This window comes from Aotus nancymaae, unplaced genomic scaffold (genome assembly GCF_030222135.1).
Source record: "Aotus nancymaae isolate 86718 unplaced genomic scaffold, 86718_ANA_hifiasm-v0.15.2.pri h1tg000058l, whole genome shotgun sequence".
Classification (NCBI taxonomy): Eukaryota; Metazoa; Chordata; class Mammalia; order Primates; family Aotidae; genus Aotus; species Aotus nancymaae.
In genome coordinates, this window is record NW_026988472.1 from 51,049,837 (window position 1) to 51,072,500 (window position 22,664).

Genomic DNA, 22,664 nt, shown 5'->3' on the forward strand with positions numbered 1-22,664 from the left:
ACTTGGGAACCACGGACAAAAACCTGTGTGTGTGTGTGTGTGTGTGTGTGTGTGCGCGCGCGCGCGTGCGCACGTGTGTGTGTTTTATCCAATCACATTTCTATTTGTTGTCAATCAGGCCTATGTAATGAAGCCTCCATATAGCACACACACACATGTGTGTGTATCATAAATACGTATATATTCAGAATATCACAGACTCCATGTGAGAATATTTATGAGTGAGCCAGGGTGGCAGGGTCTAGGCAGGGTACAGATATGAAGCACATCTCAACCCAGCAACAAAGGGAGTAGCTTTCCTAAGGATATCCTAGCATGACTGAAGATCCTGCTGCATCTAGTGCATTGCCACACAGATCCAAGTTTAACGATGTATAGAAAAGGTGATCAGGTATCTGGACTGATCTGCATGAGGAATGCCACAGCATCATGAATAGAAGATCCTATGTGGTTGGGCTCCCAGAACCTCAGAACTAGTTCTCAGATAGGTTCCACCTACCACTGAACACCCTCCATGATGAAAATTCTGGTGTGTGAAAATGCACAATGCTGTCTCTCTTGGAGAATGCTGGAAATTTTTGAAGCATGTATGCTCTTGTAATAAGCTAATTTTACAAGAAGTTTTCAAAATGTGAATCATAAACCAGAGAGGACCCTGAAATTAATAGAGTGGGTTGCAATGGGCCTTCTTTAAAATGAAGGGCCAGTGTGGCTTGCAGTGGCCTCTAGTTTGCAGATACCTGTGCTTGCTCAGTGATTTCCACACTTTGTCTTGCAAAACATCCTTAGGGACAGTAGGTGTGGGGAAAAGGAGGAGGTGAGAGGCCGGAACCCAGACTCTTCTAATCCTCACCTTCCCGTTAGCCCAGTGGGTTCAACAACAGCTCCCTGCTTTTGTCTATTTAGTACAACCAGCTATCAGCAGATCAGCTCAGTGTCGATGTGCCTCAGTATGTTGGGATTTAAACACGAAAATTTTTATGTTGAAACAAGCTGCCTTGTATTAGTCGGCCAGAGATGCCGTTAACAAAGTACCATAGGCTGCGGGGCTTCAGTGACAGAGATTTAATTCTCTCATATTCTGGAGGCTACAAGTCGGAGGTCAAGGTATCTCAGGGATGGTTTCCTCCTGAAGCCTCTCTCCTTGGCTTAGATGCTGTCTTCCCTCTGTGTCCTCACATGGTTGTCACTCTGTGTGTGTTGGTGTCCCAATCTCCCCTTCTGATAACATCCCAGTCAGACAGGACTAGGGTCCACCCATATGACCTCATTGTACCTTAATTACCTCTTTAGAGCTTCCGTATCCAAATATAGTCACATTCTGAGATCCTGAGCGTTAAAACTCACATATGAATTTGGGAGGACACAATTTGGCCCATTGTAAAAGGGACTGAATATGTGCTCCCATAAAAACATCTCCATGTAATTCCATAGACAATCACCTTCAGTTACTGGAACAGTCTCATTTGCTACCACACAAACCACCACTGTGACAAACAAGGTAGATTTATCGGGTCCAGTACTGGTTCTTTTGACGTCCAGATGGGGAGGAAGGAGAAGATCACTCAGAAGCAGCTTTCTGGGGCTCCCATGGAGAAGCTAGAGTCCTCTGGTTCTCTCCTGGATGGGCTGTACGCATTGTTCTACTTCATGAGCATGGAATCGCCTCAATAAGCCCCAGGACACGGAGATCTCTACAAAACAACGTGAGATCATATTTTATGATTTATCTTCAGCTGGTTGCAACACTAACTTTAAAGGGGCATGGTTTTTGTTCAATGCTGTGCCATAGTGACAAGGGCAGAGTTCCTGTGGAATCTCTGAGCTTGGGACCCGCCACTTGCAGAATCCATCATCTCTCTTTCCATGGACCAAATAATTCACTGAAGGGCAGACAGGGAGGGATTCAAGCAGTTGAACCAAAATTCCTTTTTACATTTCACAGCAAGCTCAAGATCTAAAAATAACTTATCTGGGATTTGTAAAGTTGTTCTTTCTGAGACCAAGTTCAGAAATCTGCATTTATAGTGAATTAAATCTCATAATTTAAATTTAAGTTTTTATTTTAATCTATTCATTTAAAAAATGCTAACCCACTTATAGCATTATCTGCAATTGTTTATTCTCATTTGCCATCTGAAAAACGTCTTTTCATTTTAGCCCCATTTCCATGCAGATGAGATGGCAATAGAGACCCTAGTCTATCACCGACACCATACTCTACCTATGGCTTGTTTAGAACCTTTGAAGGTTATTGAACTTGAAACAATTCTGTAGAATTGTATGGCTTTTCAGCTCACATTTTCTTTTCACTTGTCCACAAGGAGGCAGCAAGATATTGTGGAAACGATGATGGTTCCCTAATTTGGAGCTGAGAGACTTTACTCCAGAGTTAGCCCCTCGACCCTCGATCTTCTCATCTGTGCCATGGAAACACTGATAACTAATAGCAAATAGCTATTGAGAACTTACTATATGCAAAGCACTACATTAAAAATTTTACATGCATTTAATTTTCACAATATTTAATTTTTACACAGTATATAAAGCAGGTCTTAAAATTATCAATATCTTACAGATAAGGAAACTGAGACTTAAAGAGGTGAGTTCACACACCTGAGTTCTCACAGCTAGAAAGAGACAAAGCTAAGGGTTGAATGTAAATCTGCCAAATTCCTGACTTCTGATTTGTAGGATCATTAGAGAATTCCAGTTGGCGTTCATGAAGTTCTTGGCATAGGAGAGGTATCTGAGAGATGGCGAATTCTGTCCTTACAAATAAGAAGGTTGTGCCAATCACTTTTTTTTAAATATGGATTTGACATGACTAACCACTTTAGTTAAGACGACCAGTCTTGCATCAAGAAAAGGAAGTGAGAAGAATCTTGCAAAATGTGTACTTAGGAAACCCATGCTGACTTTTAGCAAGTGTCTCTTAATTTTTGCTAAAGGGTTACAAAACATTTGCTTAAGTAACTGTGCTAGAATCGGGCCCAGGATTTGACATCTCTATCACCAGAGTACTATTTTCTCTATTGCAGGGAATTCCATTTAAAAACTACAGCAGGAATAAGCATTATATAAATTGTACAGTGTGGCTATTCTATAAGAGTTGGTTTCCCCAATAACTTAGTAAAATGGGGAAAAGGAAAGCGAAAAAGAGAGGATGAAAGTTAAAAAACCAAAAGATAGATTCAATTATGTCAGACTCTATGCTCTCAGCTGAGAATACCGGTAATGTGAAGAAAGACCCTTGACCTACAGAATTCTTTTATTTCTCACCAAAATCTTTCATCTTATAGAAAATCAGAATTTCATCTTGAAACCTTTCCAGTGCTTTTTAGCCATCCACTTTCCACCACCTCGAGCCATCCACCTTGAGCTAAATGATAAATACATTGTGTTTAAACTGAATTTTTAAAAAGGACTTAACTTGAAACTAGTCATAAAGTGACATCAGAAAAGCCCGAATTAAAGACATCCTACAAAAAAATTGACTAGTACTCATGCCATAACAAGACTCAACAACTGCCCTGGATTAAAAGAGATTCAAGAAACAAGACAACTGAAGCCTGATTTTGGACAGTATCACAATTGGTAGCATCTAAATCAGTCCCTAGATTACATCCTAGCATTGTATTAATATTAAGTTCCTGATTTTGATCATTGTACTGTGGTTATATAAGAGATTACCCTGTTTTAGGGTGTTCTTCCTCTGGCTTTTATCTGTACAAAAGTTTTGAATTTGTTGCAGAAAGGTATTTGAATATTTCTGTAGAGTTTAAGTGTCTATGTTATGCTTGAGCAATATATCCCTTCCAATCTCATTGTCTTGCATACTTACCCAATGTTCTCTGTTCTGAATTTACATTTACATTCACTGACTTTCATTCAACTAAATATTTTTTGGAATAAAAAGCAATTTCACCTCCCATTATTGAAGCCTCATCTATTTTAAAGACAAACTATTAGCCATGTAGAGCACAGGGACACAGAAACAGTATGAATTAAGAACTGCCATTTTCCAGAAGTGGCCGAGACCACCCTCTTTGACACGGCCACACAGGGAAGTTTGCCAGAATGAGCTCCCAGTGTTTCTCAAAGTGTGTTTTCCAGACCACACATATTAGCATTCCATGGGTGCTGACTGACCAGGCAGATCCCTGGGACCCACTCCAGATGTACTGAATCAGAATTTCCAGGGATTTGGCTGGGGAATCCACATTTTAAATACACTGCCCAGGTGCTTCTTGTCATTCAGTAATGAACAAATATTGATTAGTATCCTCTGTGTGCCAGATGCCATTGGAGGTCCTGAGGATAAAAGTGTACAAAACATCAAACAGAATGCAAAATGGTATAGCCACTTTGGAAGTTTAGCATTTCCTTATCAAACTAAATCCACTTTTACCATAGGATCCAGCAAACATATTTGTTGGTATTCACCCAAATGAGCAGAAAACTTACACCTACATAAAAACCTGCACACAGATGTTTATTACAGCTTTATTCATAATCACCAAAACATAAGAAACAATCAAGATATCATTCAGTAGGTGAATGAATACAATGAAATATTATTCAGTGCTCAAAAGAAATGAGTTAACAAGCCATGAAAAGACATGGGGGAACATTAAACACATATTACTAAGTGAAAGAAGCCGGTCTGAATAGGTTACAGACTATGATTCCAGCTAGATGACATCCTGGAAAAGGCAAAACTATGGAGACAATAAAAAGATCAGTGCTTTCTAGAAGTTTGGGAAGAGAGAAGAGTGGATGAATAGGTGGAGCATGGAGGATGTTTAGGGCAGTGAAACTACTCTGACATTATCATGATGGCTACATGTCTTTATATATTAGTCAAAACCCATGGGATGTACACCACTAAGAGTGAACGTTAATGTCATCTGTGGACTTTGAATAATAATTTTTCAAAAGAATGCATTGTTGACTACACTTACAAAATTAATAATAATAATTCAGCAATTATTTCTAGACTCGTGGAGTTTGGAATTGGTACTAAACAATAAGAGCAAATGTCCTAAGGGATATTTGTGAGTTTAATTAGGATTTCATAAATAGAACGATCTGAATCTGCAGGTCCAATATTTTAATTTAAACATATATTTATTAATTAAATTATTAATTAATAACTATATATTAAATAATTGTATTCTATAATAAAATAAAATAATAATAAAATAAAATATTATATAATTAATAATTATATATACAGAGAGAGTATGCAGGTAATTATGTCTTTTGCCAGAATTCAGCATGTGAAAAATTTTAGATGCCAACTTTAAAATAAACAAAGAAGGGCATTGTTTTTCAAAATGATTTTAGTGAGTACTAGAAGAGTTTGAGAAGCAGTGTTTCATTCACCTTCATATTTAACATTTGCGTTTCATGACATTTGCAAGGAGTTGGTCTACATAGTAGTGGTAATGTATCCAGATATGAGAACAGGATGGGAACAAAGGAGTAGGCATGAACTGGGAGAAAATTAGAGTAAAATGGGAGCAAGTCCTGGGAATCCATCTAGGAGTAATAACAAGTTACTCTCCTGCATGTAACAAGGCCTGTTTACATTATCATATCAGAGAAGTAGGAACAGAAAGAAAAGAGAATCTCTAGTCCAAATCTTTAAAGAATTTACAAGCAAGGAATGGGTTGGGGCAGAGAGAGGACTGTTTCATTTTACAATAAAACATGTTTTGGATTTTGACATTCAGATTCTCAGGGCTACAAACATCACATTTTTACATTTCTACCATCAAAGTGCAGGTGTATGGCTCCATCTGGAGCACTTGGAACTGAAAAATCGGTCTATGGAGATGAGACGGAACAGAAGAAAGTAGAAAGGCAGATTTAATTAGGGTTGGAAATGGGACTAAGGAAAATCCCCCAAATAGATGCACGGATGTAATAGAATCCTGGAGAAGCGGATTTGAGTGAAGTTGTGGGGATGGGGTGTATGGGGCTGGTGCTTAGGAGGACTGGGGAATTGTTTAGTTTTAAGAACAAAATATGAAATACAAAAAATGGAGTTGTGGTAAAGATTGGGAATGAAAAGCCTCTGAGTCTAAATTACAAAGGATTTGATGGCTGTGTTGGGCACTGAGAAATAAGCTAGACGCAGAGACATGGGTAATAGGGGTGAAAAAGAAAATACATTACCAGTTCAAGGAAAAGAGAAGGGCACACAAGATATGTTATGAATCAAAGCTGTCAGTGCTACAAGAGGAGGACTAGAAAAATAAAGTATGAGGTGGGGAGAAAATGATCCAGGAAGTGGAGATTGAACGAAAAAGGGTGGCAGGAGATTGGAAACATAATAAACAGCTTCCGCAACAAGCAAGCCAAGCCACAAGAGGTCAGCAGGAACTGGTGTCCCCCTCAGGGCGATGGATAAAAGAATGGGTAGGTATTTCTGGGACTTGAAAACACATGCCCTCAGCACCATCTCTCACACACAAACCCACACACGCTGTCACTGAAGGAGCTCAGAAAAGGAAAACATTGCAGGATGTAAGCTGAGAGGTAAGAATGGATAAAATACCAGTAGGATGTCTTTTCGTATATACAAACATTAATTTAAAGTAGAATGCATTCGTAGAGTTCATCAAAATAAATGGAATTGGTCATTGCAAAAAAAATTTGAATGAGCTTTTCCTTAAACTATATAAAAGATAAATAATACTTACGATATTATTTGGGTAATTTAAACATATACCATCTGGCTTTATAAATTCTAATAATCTTCAATTATAATGTTCAAATATTCTTTATTGTAAGATAAAATTAAATTTATTTTTAAAGATCTGTGTCCTGAGCTTAAGTTATTTAATGTTAGCAATGTTGTTCTTGCAAGGTTCTTTGAACTGGCTGCACCATAGACCATACCCTAGTTGAGCCATGGAGACCCCTGTGACCCGCATGTACATCTCCAGAAAAAAAAAGAATGGCTAGCACTGCCATTGTTCCTGCCTCAACCATTCCTGCCTTAACTGAAAAGTCAATCTTGTGATACTGGACCTTGGACCTTGTGACACCCTCTACCCCGATAACAAAAGAAGAATAGCTAGCTCCTGCAGTGCCCAATTAACCGATCTTGCAACACTCCACCATTGTTCTGGCTTAACTGATAAGCCAACCTTGTGACGTTGGACCTTGGATCTTGTGACACACACCCCCAGCGACACCCCCCACCACTGGCTTGCAAAAAACTGCCCTGAACTGTAACTTCTGTAACTTTCCACTGCCTACCCCAAACCTATAAAACCAGCTCCTTTCCCATCGCCGTCTGCTGACTCTCTTTTCAGACTCAGCCCACTCACACCCAGGTGAGTAAACAGGCTTGTTGCTCACACAAAGTCTGTTAAGGAGTCTCTTCATTCAGAGCACACTTAACAGTTCTGTTAATCAAATAAAACTCTGAAGATGTTAAATGACAGGAATGATTACTTATACCAGAGGGAATGAAAGGAAGGGATCACAATGTTCTATCCAAGTAAATAGATCCCTCTCAAAGAAACAATCATGCTGAGAATTAAATCATAGGTTATTTTTCAGCTATTACATGCCTTCTAGGGTGCTATATGGAAGGTAGGGGTAGAAATGGATGTTTTCTAACAAATTAAATATATATTATGTCAGCAAACATTTTCTTGTGCTATTACTTACATCATGGAAATGATTATTTCATTATTGATGACTAAAATAAGGTTGCATTAATAATAATGATGGCAATAATAGCTTTAAGTCAGTTTTATCATTTGTTCATATTCACATAGAAGATACATCAGAAGAAGCTTTCCAGAAATAACAAAATGATAATAGAATAATCAATAAATGGAAACTAACCCAAAGAAACTGACATACAAGTTAGAATTCACAGAAAAAGACATTAAACACAGTTATCATACATGTATTTCATATGTTCAAAAATCAGAGACTTAGAAGATGTCAAAGCAACCCAATAAAATTTACATAGATGGGAACTATAATGCCTGAGATGAAAACACACCAGATAGAACTAATAGCCAATTAGAAACATTGCAGAAGAAAAGTTCAGTGAGTTTGATGATATAGCAATAGAAACTGTGCAAAATAAAACACAAAGAGAAAAAAACACATCTAATAAAAAGAACATCAATGAGCCCTGAGACAACTCCAACTGATCAAATATAAGTACAACTGGACTCACCATTTTTAAAATGTAGACTTTCAGTTAAGTCCCATTGTACTGCCATCTTGAATCCAGACTATTTTTGGTTCTAAGTGTCCAGAGGACAAACTTCCTATATTCACACCAGAATCACAGAATGGATCAGGTGATTCAGATATCTACCTACTTTATAGACAGACATTTGATCAATCTTACTATTAGTCCAACTAAGCACCCTTGCTTAGAGAGGTAACTTTGTGTCTAAATTTTGAGCCTTTGGGGGTTATCTAATGCTGTTTTAGGATGAGTTTCAGCTTCAGTCCATTCTGTGAGTTACAGTATACCCACATGCTTTCTAGCTTCCAAAAATATTAATATTAACCCCTCATCAGCTATTGACTTGCCTTTGTGTCTTAGTCTCTGTTGATCAATATCTTCTTTATCCCCATCTTATTACTGAAATCTAAATTTGAATACATGAGTGGTTGGATCTATCATGAATATCCAGAAGTTGCAGAAATTCTTTAAGTAGCCTTCAGGACAAAAATGTGGCTGTTAAACTTAGTAACTACCTTCCTTTGTAAGAATATTTTTATCACCCTTATAAACGAGTATCTTAAATGACTATTGAATCTATGTCACAACCATTGGTTCTCATAATTCTATTGATTGCTATATTATGCTCTGGAATTTGCTATTAAAAAGGAGCAGTCTGATTATTTTTCCCCTTCATACAGTCTTCAGGTGATACTTATATTCGGCCAGTGAAACTATAGGATTTCTTTTCGTTAATGTCAATTTTTTTAAATCACCAGAATACATGGATACCTTTAATTTTGCCTGGTTGACCATAAAATCTTAAATCCGTTTCTCAGAGGATTGTGGTTTATTACTTCTTCTGGTGATTTTCCTTTGCCCTATTATAATCGTGTTGTGTTTCCAGAGTCTTCCCTCTATAACATTTCTTTTTCTTCATCCATTTCTTCTCTTTGTTTTCCAAACATCTGAATTATAGGGTATTCTACATTTCATTTTCCAACTCACATTTCTCAGTCTCCAATGCACACTTTTCTACTGTAATTGCAATTTTAAATATTCAGAAACCATTTCCATTTAATCTCATACGTTCTTGATCTATGGTTGCTCTCTTTCCATGACTACTCTTGTTTCATAATCTCTCAAATCCTATTGACAATACCCTTGAGGATATTTCTGATGGATCTTAAAATGCATCTGCACAGTCATGTTCTTGTCTGCTTATCACTATGGAAGGAGGTTAATGTTTATTTTGTCTTGTCGTTGAATGTTTTGGGAGTTGAAATGCATGGATGCAAAACTTATTTGGCTCCTGGGCTGAGAAACACAGTGTTAAATGTATACAAGCAAACAAAAGACAGGTTAGGTTTCCTGCAACTTCACTTCACCCTACGGATAATGCCATGTACCTGTTTGTTTGTTTGGTGTGGCTATTGGTAGTTGAATGGAACATAGAGTGCCCTCAGTAATGAACACCACACCTTCTGAGGAGCCTGCAAAGTGCCCCCATTTCAAGGAATTTGGCAGTCCCCTGACATACACACCAGGTGTGCATGCACCTCACAGCTAGGGTCACACTCCGAAGACTCTTGTCCCTTGCTCACTTCGCAGAGGAAACCACATGAGCATTTTTTCTTCCCTGCATTGTCTACTCTATGTCTCCTCTGGATTTCAGGATTCCAGTCTTCATATCTTAGACTAGGCTTCATAAAGGGTATGTCTAGTGTGAGTTTCTTTTTTACGTGTGAACTGTAGTTTAAGTGGCACTTTCCCCTTTCCCTCTTTCTTTTCTATATTTTGCATGTGAGAAGCATTCATGCTGTATTTCCAGAAATAAATTCATCTTTAATTATTCATTCTTTGCTCTTTTTTATTGGAATTGAAAAATAAAGGAAAAGAGCAACTTAAAATGTAGGTGCTCAAATGCTTCTGAGCTGAAAAGCTCTCTTGCTCAGTCCTTGTTTAATCTGGGCTAATCAACTCCATTTCCTTTAATCTACCTGCCTGTAATTTATCCCTTTGATCATCTCTAATAGTCTTCTTTAAACCATTTCTAATGTCATTGAAGCTCTTTCAAGGTGGCATAAACTGGACATATTTCATATAAATATGAAAGAATATTACCTATGTCATTGGAGAACTTATACCCCACAATTGTGGAATCTTTTCTGCACAATTCAAATTATGTGGAGTACAGTGCAGAGGTAAGAAGTATGACTATCAGTGTGATTTTGGTGCTGTAGAAAGACAGCTACGTGTTTTCCAAACTCTGTTGGTTTTCCAACCAGGCACCAAGCCACCACCCCCTCTCCTACAATTAGGTGAGGCCGTGAAATGTGTGCCAAAGTTCTGGGTGATAGAATACGGTCAAAAATGATGGGCAACCTTTCTAAGCCTGACTGCTATGCTTTACTGCAAAATCTTTTAATTAATCACATTTACAACTGAAATATAAATAACTGGTTTAAATACTGCTATATAACTCTCAGGTCTCATGTGCTTTTTCAGGTTCTCGTGACATCACTGTGTCCTGAACTATCAATTTCTTCTACTTCAATCACTGTAGTGGCTGAACAATTGCACTTGGAAATAGGACAATGAGATTTCATCTGCTTGAGTCCTTGGCTTCTCCTGGTTTCTAAAGTTCTGAAAGGGGTTGGATGACAAAGAGTTCTGTACCATTGTAAGCTGTCACCAGTGGAAGATAGACAGCAGAAGGGAACTCAACAAATAAATTCCCCCTGATTTCCTCACTACAGCAGAATCTTCCAATGGATTCTTTGTTCTGCCTATCTGCAGACTACTCACCTGGCTGAGTGAGTGCACCTGTTGATCTGCTTTATATCTTCTTATATGATTTGTTGTGTAGCGAGGCCAGTGCAGTAACATATTGCATCCTCCTCAGTGTCACTTCCTTTTTCCCTCAGTCTTTCAGCTCTGGGATGTACCTGCCATTTAAAGCATCTAAACATAATCCTTTCCTCAGGTTCTGCTTTCTAGTGTAGTCAGGATACTATACTCCATTTCACAGAGTGTTTGCATTTTAAAAATTACAAAATTCTTAAGGAAAAGGAGCAAGTAGTTAAAGATGAACATATTAGCCTCATTGGGAATTATTTTTATTTCAGCATAGAGTTCTCAATAGCCTTGAACCTTTCTGCATCTGCACTAATACGGTAACCACATATTCAATCTTATTCCAATGTACTATAATACATAGGCTCATCAACACTAATAAAGGTAGCACTATTAATTAAGCAGTAAAGCAACATTACCTTTTGAGCATTTCTTACAAGGTAATCCCTACCTTAATATAGTAATAAAGCTGCTTCTGTACTGAATTTGTTTTCTACGGCTGCCATAACAAAGTACCACTATCTGACTAGCTTAAAAAAAAACACATTTATCTTTTTACCATTCTAGAGGATAAAAGTCCAAGGGGAAGGTGTTCCCAGAGTTCATTTCTCCTGAGGCCTCTCTCCTTGGCTTGTAGATACCATCTTCTCTTTGTTTTTACATGATCGTCCCTCTGTGTGTGTCTGTGTCCTAGTCTCTTCTTATAAAGAAACTAGTCCTCTTAGATCAGGGCCCAGCCTAAAGGCCTATTTTACCTTAGTCACCCCTTTTAAAGAGCCTAATTCCAAATACAGTCACACTCTGATACATTGGAGGTTAGGGCTTCAACATATGAATTTTAGAGGGCACAATTCAGAGTGTAACAGCCACCATCTATCTATAAACACTGATTTTAGAGACCACAGAATTGTTGGATCAAGAGCAAAACAGAACACTTTGTTGCCTAAGTGTATCAGTTAGGGATCACTGGTTGCATGTAATAGAACTACTCAGAACTGACCTAACAGGAAAAAAGAAATGATTCAAAAGAAATGGGCATAGTTTATGAAATTCAAGGAACAACTAAAAATTCAGGACTGGACTGAAAAGGCACCCAGAGGCTCCAGGGAATCCATGCAGTGGGAAAAAATAATTTCTCAGTTATGTCCATACTGCCGCTGGAGTGAGCAAGAACCAGCCACCTTCCCTTACCCAAATCAGGAGGCAGTGCTCTAGTTTAGTGTCAAACTAACCTAGGCTTGGTCATTCATTGCTCCTTCCTTGACAAGAGGTGGAAAGGGCATTTGTATTCACATTCTCACCAGTACTGCACACAATATAGGAGGTGTGCTTCTCCAAAAGAAAATTGCAATAATGTTTCACTAAGAAAGAGAGATGGATGTTTGATGTTAAGGAAGGAAAGAGAGAGAGAGAGAAGAAAATAGGAAGATAAGGAAGAAGAAAAAAGAAAGGAGGAAAGATAAAAGAAAGAAGTAAGGAATAAAGGAAGGAAGGATGAAGGAAGGAAAGGAGGAAGAAAGGAAAAAAGGAAGAAGGAAGGAAGGGGGGTGGAAAGAAGTAAAGAAGAAAAGAAAGAAAAGAAACGAAAGAGGAATTAAAGAAAGGAAGGAGAAAAGATAGAAGGAAAGAAAGAATAAGAAGGAAGAAAGGTAGGAGGAAAGAAGGAAGAAAGGAAGGAAGGGAGGGAGGGAGTAAGGAAGGAAGGAAGGAAAGAAAGAAGGAAGGGAAGGAGGGAGGGAGGGATGAAAAAGACAGAAAGAAAGAGAAAGTAGAGCAGAAGGGGGAAAGGAAGGAAGGGAAGGAAGAGAAGAAAGAGAGAAAGAAAACATCACATCTAAATTGGCTTGCATTGTTTATACAAATTGGCTAATCACTGGGCTTCCCCTTGTAGACAGAGATTTGAGTCCACGAAGCAGGGAAGAACTTAGACCCTTCTGCCAGTTTTTTTCTGCATATGCCTGTATTTTTTCCACCATTAGGTTTGGCATTATTTGACATTCTTTCCCAGGCTACAAACTGTGAACACAGTGAGGACTCTCCTGACCTAGCAAGCATCCAGCACCTGTGGGAGAGATGTGCTCGAAGGCAGGTCCCTTACCATGAATTTTCTAGTTTCCAATTATTGCTCTTTGCTTCCACACCACTGAAATTGTGCCATTTCTTACTTACAGTTCTTTCAAGAAATCTTTTTCGTTCTTTTTACCGTTACAGCCTGCTGGTGGCTCTTTTAAAGAGCCCGTGTCTTTTAGAGTATGAAAACAATGGAATCCTGTTTGTTAAGAGAACTGTTATAAAAGCCTGCCATCTGGAAGGATAAGGTTGATGGTAATTTCTTGATTTTTACTTCTATGGGAAGCAGGACATAATTAAAGAAGAATATTTTCTCTCCTGTTATAAATCCACATGGTCACATTTCTGGGCATCTATATAAGGATGCTGTGTATTGATTTTCAATTTGTGCAAGCGCCATATCAAGTTTGACCCAACATGGGACCTGGGCGTTGTTAAACTCTGGTGTCCCACCCTCTTAGTTCTGCATCTGATCTTTCCTTTGACCAAAACCACGTTTCACCTCCCTTCAACCTTAAGAGAGTCCGCACATTCATGTGGCAACTAAAAGTGGATATCACAGATATCCACCTTGTCTTCCATGTTAGTCTAGGACACGGGTATAGAACAGAGATTACCTAACATTTCTGAAAAGACACAGAAAGTAAATATTTTTGGCTCAGTGGGGCATATGATCTCTGCAGCAACTATCCAACCTTGCCACTGAAGTGAAAAGGCAGGTGTGAATGGCATACAGATAAATGAATGTGGCTGTTTCCTTTATTTACATAAACAAGAGTGGGCCAGATTTGGCACAAGGGTTGGAGTTTGCTGACACATGGTTGTGAATTTTACTTTTATCATTAATCCACTGAGTGCTGACCATTTATCCAACAATAACTGCCATCTGTTGAATCATTACATGTCTACTTATTATATGTTATGTAGCTTGTGGAAATGCACTCATCCTCACAACTCGATATTTACATTCCTACCAACATTGTATTGTTGAAGAATACAAACAGACATGTCTCAAAAGAAAGCATACAAGCAGCCAACAAAGATATGAAAAATGCTCAATATCACTAATCATCAGAGAAATGCAAAATAAAACCACAATGAGATAGCATTTTTATACCAGTCAGAATGGCTATGGATAAAAAGTCAAGAAACGACAGATATTGCTGAGTATGCAAGGAAAAGCATGGAAAACAGTATGAAGATTTTTCTTTTTTTGAAACGAAGTCTCACTTTGTCGCCCAGACTGGAGTGCAGTGGTATGACCTCGACTCACTGCAACCTCCACCTCCCAGGTTCAAGAGATTCTCATGCCTCAGCCTCCCAAGTAGTATGAAGATTTCTCAAAGAAGTACCTGTCATTTGATCTAGCAATCCCACTGCTGGATATCCACCCAAAGGAAAACAAATTATTATACATAAAAGATATCTATATTCATGTATTTATTGCAGCAGTATTCACAATAGCAAAGATATGGAATCAATCTAAGTGTCCATCAATGAATGATATGATAAAGACAATATGATACACACACACACATGCACACACACAATGGAATACTATTATTATTATTATTATTATTATTATTATTATTATTATTGAGACAGAGTCTCGTTCTGTCACCCAGGCTAGAGTGCAGTGGCACAATCTCAGCTCACTGCAACCTCCACCTCTCAGGTTCAAGTGATTCTCCTGCCTCAGCCTCCTGAATAGCTGGGACTACATGCACGTGTCACCAAGCCTAGCTAATTTTTGTATTTTTAGTAGAGATAGGGTTTCTTCATGTTGGCCAGGCTGGTCTTGAACTCCTGACCTCAGGTGATCTGCCTGTCCTGGCCTCCCAAAATGCTGAGATTACAGGCATGAGCCATCGTATACGGCCTGAGACCTGAATTTCTAACACTCCTAGGTGACGTTGATGCTGAAGTTCTGGTGACCACTTTAAGTCATGAAAGAGAAACATCAGCTCAACACTGTAGTGGCCAAAACAAGTCACATGGCTATGCATAACTTGGGAGAGGATAAAAAAGTGGGATTCACTCCTTTGCCAGAGAGTAGAAGCAGCATGTATATTCATAAATGGTTGTAATACATACTCAATCCATGCTTGTCTGACTTCCAAGTCTTTATACTTTTCACTACATCCTGCTACTTTTTCTACTTGGAGGTGGAGATCAGTTCTGACACCTATTTCCTTGGCTAGGAATGCCACTGTTCACTGAAGATGCGATTTCTAGTCCAACAGCATAAACATCACTGGAGGCTTGTTAGAATCTCAGGGTCCACTCCACACTCACTGAATATAAACACAGATCTTCTGGGGAGAAGTAAGACGATAATTCTGGCCACAAAGATTTACCCTACATAAGGTTCCCATGAACCAGAGATCACAGTCAGAAGTCACAGAGTATAGGACAAAGCAAGAAGAGAAAGAAGGAGTAGGCAGAAAGAGAAGACAGCAAAGTCAAACACTTTAGATATTGGAATAATTAAGTACAAAGTATAAATTCTGAATCTGCATTTTAAGGAGACTCTAGGTGATATGCATGTGCATTAAAGAATGAAAAGCATCTTCTAATCTAGTCCATAGGCAGCAGACTGCCACATGTGGAGAATGATCCAGCTAATGAAAGTTGCCTACAATAATCCTGATTATCCCACCATTACCTGAATCCACCATGAAGGATACTTTAAGAGGGGCCCATGAGTCTATAGAGAAGAAGTAGCAAACCAGCTAAAGGAACCAGTGGCCACAATGAGGAAAATGAGGAAAAACAACCAGGAAAAAAAATGTCCCAGGAAAGAAAATTGCTGGAAGAGGAAAAGAAAATGCAATACAAATTCAACAAATATTTGAATGGGTATCTACTAATTATGATATTTTGCTTTTAGCAAAGCAGCAGACTAGATATTTTTAAACTCTCACTTATAGTAAAGCATACAGAAATGCCAGATAAATCATTTTAAAACATCTCTTTGAATGCATACATGAGTTTGCAAAAACAGTATTACAAATTCTGAGAAGTAAAATAAAATAATGAATCAAGAGAAGTAAAGTAGTACTAAGGCCCATAACTGCCCTTGGGTCAGTCATGGAAATAGCAGCTTCAATTTTAATGCCTGCCTGCACACAAAATCGAAAGAGTGTCATAGGCTCTTACAAGATAAGGATAAAAGCCGGGCACCGTGGCTCACGCCTGTAATCGCAGCACTTTGGGAGGCCGAGGTGGGCAGATTATGAGGTCAGGCATTCAAGACCAGCTGGGCCAACATGGTAAAACCCTGTCTCTACTAAAAATACAAAAATATTAGCTGGGCATGGTGGCACACGCCTGTAATCCCAACTACTCAGGAGGCTGACGCAGAAGAATTGCTTGAACCCAGGAGGCGGAGTGTGCAGTGAGCAGAGATCGTGCCACCGCACTCTAGCCTGGGTGACAGAGTGAGACTCTATCTCAAAAAAAAAAAAAAAAAAAAGGGATAAAGTCCAAACTCTTCGTTTCTAATTTTTAAAATTATTTTGCAGAGATTGGGGGGTTGTCTCACTTTGTTGCCCAGGCAGGTCTTGAATTTCTGGTCTCAAGTGATTCTCCCACCTTGGCCTCTCAAAGTGTTAGGACTACAGGTATGAGCCACTACACCCAGCCCCAAAATTCTTGAAGTGCCACCATCTCAATGAGAAGGTGAACTACAAATTACAGCAACAACAAAATCTGAAACAGAACAGTCAAATGTTTCTTTTTTGAGATTGGCTCTTATTCATCAGAGAAGGTAGAGTCCTAAATGTTCAGATAGGTTTCTGGCTTGAATTCAATTAAGAAAAAAAAAAAATGACCTGAAAGATTTAATTTAATGTGGTTTTATTTTTTAACTTTTTAATTATTATTTATTTATTTTTTAACTTATATTTTAGGTTCGGGGGTACATGTGAAAGTTTGCTATATAGGTAAATTCGTGTCACGGGGGTTTGTTGTACAGATTATTTCAGCACCCAGGTATTAAGCTCTGTGCCCAATAGTTATTTTTTCTGCTCCTCTCCCTCTTCCCACCCTCCACCAGCAAGTAAACTCTAGTGTCTATTGTTCTCTTCTTTGTCTTCTTTGTGTTCATGAGTTCTCATCACTTAGCTCCCACTTATAAGTGAGCACACGTGGTATTTGGTTGTCTATTTCTGCATTAGTTTTCTTTTTTTTTTTTTTTTCTGAGATGAAGTCTCACTCTGTTGCCCAGGCTGGAGTGCAGTGGCATGATCTTGTCTCATGGCAACTTCCACCTCCCAGGTTCAGGCAATTCTCCTGCCTCAGCCTCCTTAGTAGCTGGGATTACAGGCGTGTGCCACCACACCCAGCTAATTTTTGTATTTTTAGTAGAGATGAGGTTTAACCATGTTGGTCACGCTGGTATCAAACTCCTGGCCTTGTGATCCACCCATCTGGGCCTCCCAAAGTTCTGGGATTACAGCTGTGAGCCACCGTGCCCAGCCTAGTTTTCTAAGGATAATAGCCTCCAGCTCCACCCATGTTCCTGCAAAAGACATGTTCTCTTCTTTTTTATGCCTGCATAGTATTCTGTAGTGTACATGTACCAAATTTTCTTTATTCTATCTGTCATTGATGGGCATTTAGGTTGATTCCATGTCTTTGTTATTGTGAGTAGTGCTGCAATGAACATTCATGTGCATGTGTCTTTATGGTAGAATGATTTATATTCCTCTGGGTATATACCAGATTGCTTGGTCAAATGATAGTTCTGTTTTTAGCTCTTTGAGGAATCACCATATTGCTTTCCACAATGGGTGAATTAATTTACACTCCTACCAACAGTGTATAAGCATTCCCTCTCCTCTTGCAACCTTGCCAGCATCTGCTATTTTTTGATGTTTTAGTAATAGCCATTCTGACTGGTGTGAAATGGTATTTCATTGTGGTTTTGATTTGCATTTCTCTAATGAGCAGTGATGTTGAGCATTTTTTCATATGACTGTTGGCTGCATATAAATCTTCTTCTGAAAAGTGTCTGTTCATGTCTTTTGCCCATTTTTAATGGGGTTGTTTTTCCCTTGTAAATTTGTATAAATTCCTTATAGATGCTGGATATTAGACCTTTGTCAGAGGCATAGGTTGCAAAAATTTTCTCCCATTCTGTAGTCTCTTTACTCTGTTGATAGTTTTTGTTTGTTTGTTTTTGCTGGGCCAAAGCTCTTAAGTTTAATTAGATCCCATTTGTCAATTATTGTTTTTGTTGTCATTATTTTTGGTGTCTGTCATGAAATCTTTGCCTGTGCTTATGTCCGAGATGGTATTGCCCAGGTTGTTTTCCAGGGTTTTTCTAACTTCAAGTTTTACAGTTTTAGTATCTTCAGGGCCCTAACAAATTTAATAATAGATCTTCTGTGAAGGAGTGAATTGATAACTCAGTCCACAAGAATTTACCCTATGTAAAGTTCCCACAAACATAAGGTCCCAGTCAGAAATTACAAAGTACATGTAAAGGCAAAGAGAGCAAGAAAGCGTGGAAAGAAAAAGAGTAAAGTCAGATACTTTAGATATTTAAACAATCAAATACAAAGTATTGAACAAATACTTTAATTAAACAAAAAGGAAATAATTAAAATCATGAAAAATTATCAAAAAGAAAAAGGTTAAAGGAGTTGAAAGAACATCTAGAACTTTATATATATTTGAAACTAAAAACTATAGTTAAAATAATTTATAGCTTACTACTATGCCAGGAACAGTTAAAAGATTTTTCACACATTACTTCATTTAATTCTTAACAATTTTATGAGGTAGGTAATAATCACCCTAAAGCCACATGGCTAATATGTCTCAGAACTAGAATATGAAGACAAGCAGTCTGTCTCCATAACGTGACCTCTCAACCACTACATGATAGCATCTCTTAATGACTGCATTTAATAAGCAGAGGAGATAGAAGGAAAAGGAAAATTAGCAAACTGGAATACAGATCTGAAGATATTATGAGAAAAAATGCAGAGAAATGAAATGAGGTTAAGAGACGTGGAATATTGAGCGAACAGGTCTAATACATATCTAATTGGAGTTCTTGAATGAAATGACTGAAAGAGAGGTGGTCAACCTTAGCAGAGGCATTTTCCACAATTCATGGAACCCATGACACATCAGATTCAGTGACTACAGAAAATCTTAAGTAGGATAAATGAAAATAAATCCATACTTAGTAATGAAAATGCTGAATATTAATAATACCAATGTCAAAGAAGAGGTCTTAAAAGCAGACACAGGCACATATACACACACCCACACAGCGAATACCCACCAAGGTGTCACATGGAGACTGGGAGCTAACTACCTAACAGCCACAGGAGGGTAGGAAAAAACCTTCATGTTGCCAATAGAAAAGAACTACAACCCATAATTATACTCACAGATGAACATTCTTTGAAGGACAAGGTAGAAATAAGTACATTTTTTAGAGTACAAAACGGTGAAAATTTATCATAAAACGAAGCCCCCCCCAAAAAAAAAAACTCTAAAGAAAGTAGGAGAAAAGGAAAATAATCTTAAAAGGAATATCTGAAGTACAGGAAGGATTAATGAGGGAGGAAAGTAGGGTTTTTCATAGAACTGGATGAGACTTTTAAAAAGGTATATGGAAACATAAAGACCCAAGATTAACCAAACTACTCTTGGACCAGTGTGGTTATGGACTAGCTCAAGCTACAGTAGTTAAGGCTGGGTGTAATTGGCAGAAGAGTAGACAAATGTCCTAAGGAACCTAATGGAGTCTCCAGGGACTGACCCACACATAGACTTAAGAAATGGCAGAGACTGCAGAGCTAAGGGACAGAAGGGGCCCTTCAAAAATATGGGTAAAAATGAAAACATCCTTGCCAGGAGGGAGAATGCAAGAATGGCCAGGAATGGACCTATAAGAAGATGTTCAACATTACTAGTCATCAGGAAAATGCTAATGAAAAACACAAGGTAAAAAGCTTCTCACTTCACATCTACCAGATTAGAAAATATTATAATGTAACAATAGCTAGTGCTATGCAAGATGCAGAGGAATGAAAACTCTCAAATGCTTCTGGTGGGAGCATAAGTTAGTACAACCACCTTAGAAACAAATGTAGCATAATCTGGAACCTTATGTTGCTTATGCTCTGTGATCTAGTAATTCACTTCCTAAGCACCCATTTAAAATCTCTTAGAGAAACTCTTAAATATATGCATAGAGGGGACATGCACAAGAATTTTACAGACCCATTCTTTATAATAGCACACAGCTGAAAAAAGTAAAAAAGCAGAAAGCTACCCAAATAACCACTTAAAAAAAGAGTACGTATAAATGATGGTTCATTCATAAGATAATCTACCCATGTAAATATATATCACTCTCTGTGTGTATATGTGTGTGTGTGTGTGTGTGTGCACATGCACGCACGTGCGTAGTTTCACAAAGTGGTTTCATTTGCACTGATTATATATGTAATTATTAATGATATACAATGAATTACATAATTACACAAATATATGCATATATATATAATCAGTGCAAATTAAGGAGCCACTACTATTGATATTAATACAGATGGATTACACAAAATTATTGAATGAAAAAAGTTGGAGATCAATGTGATACAACACTGTTAATCTAAACTACAGAATCTATGCATAACTAAACAATATATTCTTTAGAATTACATACATATACACCAAAACTATTAAAAAAAAGCAAGACAGCAATTTGCACAATGATAAAGATAGTGAGAGGAAGAAGGAGAAATTTGGAAATGGACACCACTGTCTTCAATTATCTTTGTTTATCTAAGAGAGAATCCTTTTATTTCAGTAATATTTAAATGCTCTATTTCTGAAGCTGGGATGTGGACATGAGTATTTTTGTTATTGATTGTACCTCGTGTACCTTAGATGGAATGGTTCATGATAACATGGTTTTTAAAAATTAACGTATTTATTTTTTTCTCTTATGAAGGAGTATTATCACCAGATAAATTTTATGGGGCTTAATGTTCTAAGATATTGAAAAGTACTCATATAAACTTGGACCATTAATTTTTTATTTTATTTCAAAGGACAGCCATTAAATGCTATGTACCAAGTTCTAGGTGTGTAACGAGTAATAAAAGATAGCCTTTGGTATCCAGAAACTCATAATTTTGTTTGCAAATAATGAAATATTGATAGATTAAAATAAGTGGCTTAGCAAAGCAGTGTGCAGTGTGCTATGGAACCACGTAAAAGAACAAGGAAGGAAACCAACACTGTTGAACTATCAATTAGGCATTTTGCAAAGTGGTTTCATATACTGTACATTTTTCTCTTTCCATCTGTCAGCAACAGCCTTGCAATGTCCGACTATTGTTATAATACCAATAAGATGCATAGGCTCAAGGATATGGGATAATTAAAACTCCCACACTCTCTGGCGGGTGTGTCAATCACTTGGACATTAATTTGTCATGACCAAGAATTTGGAAGGTGCAAAATACTCACAAATCAGCCATTCCACTCCTAAGCACTCCCTAGTCCAGAGCAAAATTGAGAAAGAAATTCCACACCATGCCTGGCATACTCCCCAATTTCTGTTTCCTATGACCTCCTGTTTCGTCCTCTATCTTAATTACAAACTAAGGGTCTAGGAAAGTCCTTTAAAAACCATTTTCTTAACATTCCTGCCTTCAGACATGGAAACCTAACTCTCCTTATCATCTCACTAGATAGATACACACTATTCCAACACCAGGATATTGATTCTTTTTTTTTTTTTTTTTTTTTGAGACGGAGTTTCGCTCTCGTTACCCAGGCTGGAGTGCAATGGCGCGATCTCGGCTCACCGCAACCTCCGCCTCCTGGGTTCAGGCAATTCTCCTGCCTCAGCCTCCTGAGTAGCTGGGATTACAGGCACGCGCCACCGTGCCCAGCTAATTTTTTGTATTAGTAGAGACGGGGTTTCACCATGTTGACCAGGATGGTCTCGATCTCTTGACCTCGTGATCCACCCGCCTCGGCCTCCCAAAGTGCTGGGATTACAGGCTTGAGCCACCGCGCCCGGCCAGGATATTGATTCTTTAGTGCAATTATTTAATCTCCCCTCAACCCTTTCCATAAATAACTGCAATTTGTTCAAAATGGGAGGTCACTTGGTGTTCAGAATTAGAGTAAGAGAGAGACCTGGAAGTGCTATTTTCTGTGTCTAATATTTGATTTGGGTGGTCCATGAAGTGAATTATGAGGTAAGCCAAGTTTGTGATGATTACCCTTTTAAAACAGTATTGGCAGTGCCTTTGACTATCAAATAAGACTACTGCATTTAATTGGAAATACTTTGCAGATTAAATGATGGATATGCCAACCCATCGTGGCTATCCCTGTGTATGGGAGCATTTGCAAATCTCAAGAACACAAGGCAAGAGATTATTTCCCTTCTTGGCAGCACTTGGAGTATAGTCTCATGACTCAGAATTACAGGCATTTTGAAAAATGTTTGGCCCCTTTTAGAACATTACTTCTAGACTTTGCATCA

At 38.1% G+C, this 22,664-nt stretch overlaps 1 protein-coding gene across 1 annotated transcript in view; it reads right to left on the reverse strand.

Moving 5' to 3' along the window:
• Window positions 1-449: 449 nt before the first annotated feature.
• Window positions 450-22,664, reverse strand: part of STS (steroid sulfatase) — a 527,011-nt gene continuing 504,796 nt past the window's right edge. Inside the window, exon 14 of the mRNA XM_064364536.1 lies at window positions 450-1,694. Coding sequence (XP_064220606.1) covers window positions 1,600-1,694 — 95 coding nt within the window. The 3' untranslated portion in view covers window positions 450-1,599. The remainder of the gene's footprint in view (window positions 1,695-22,664) is intronic.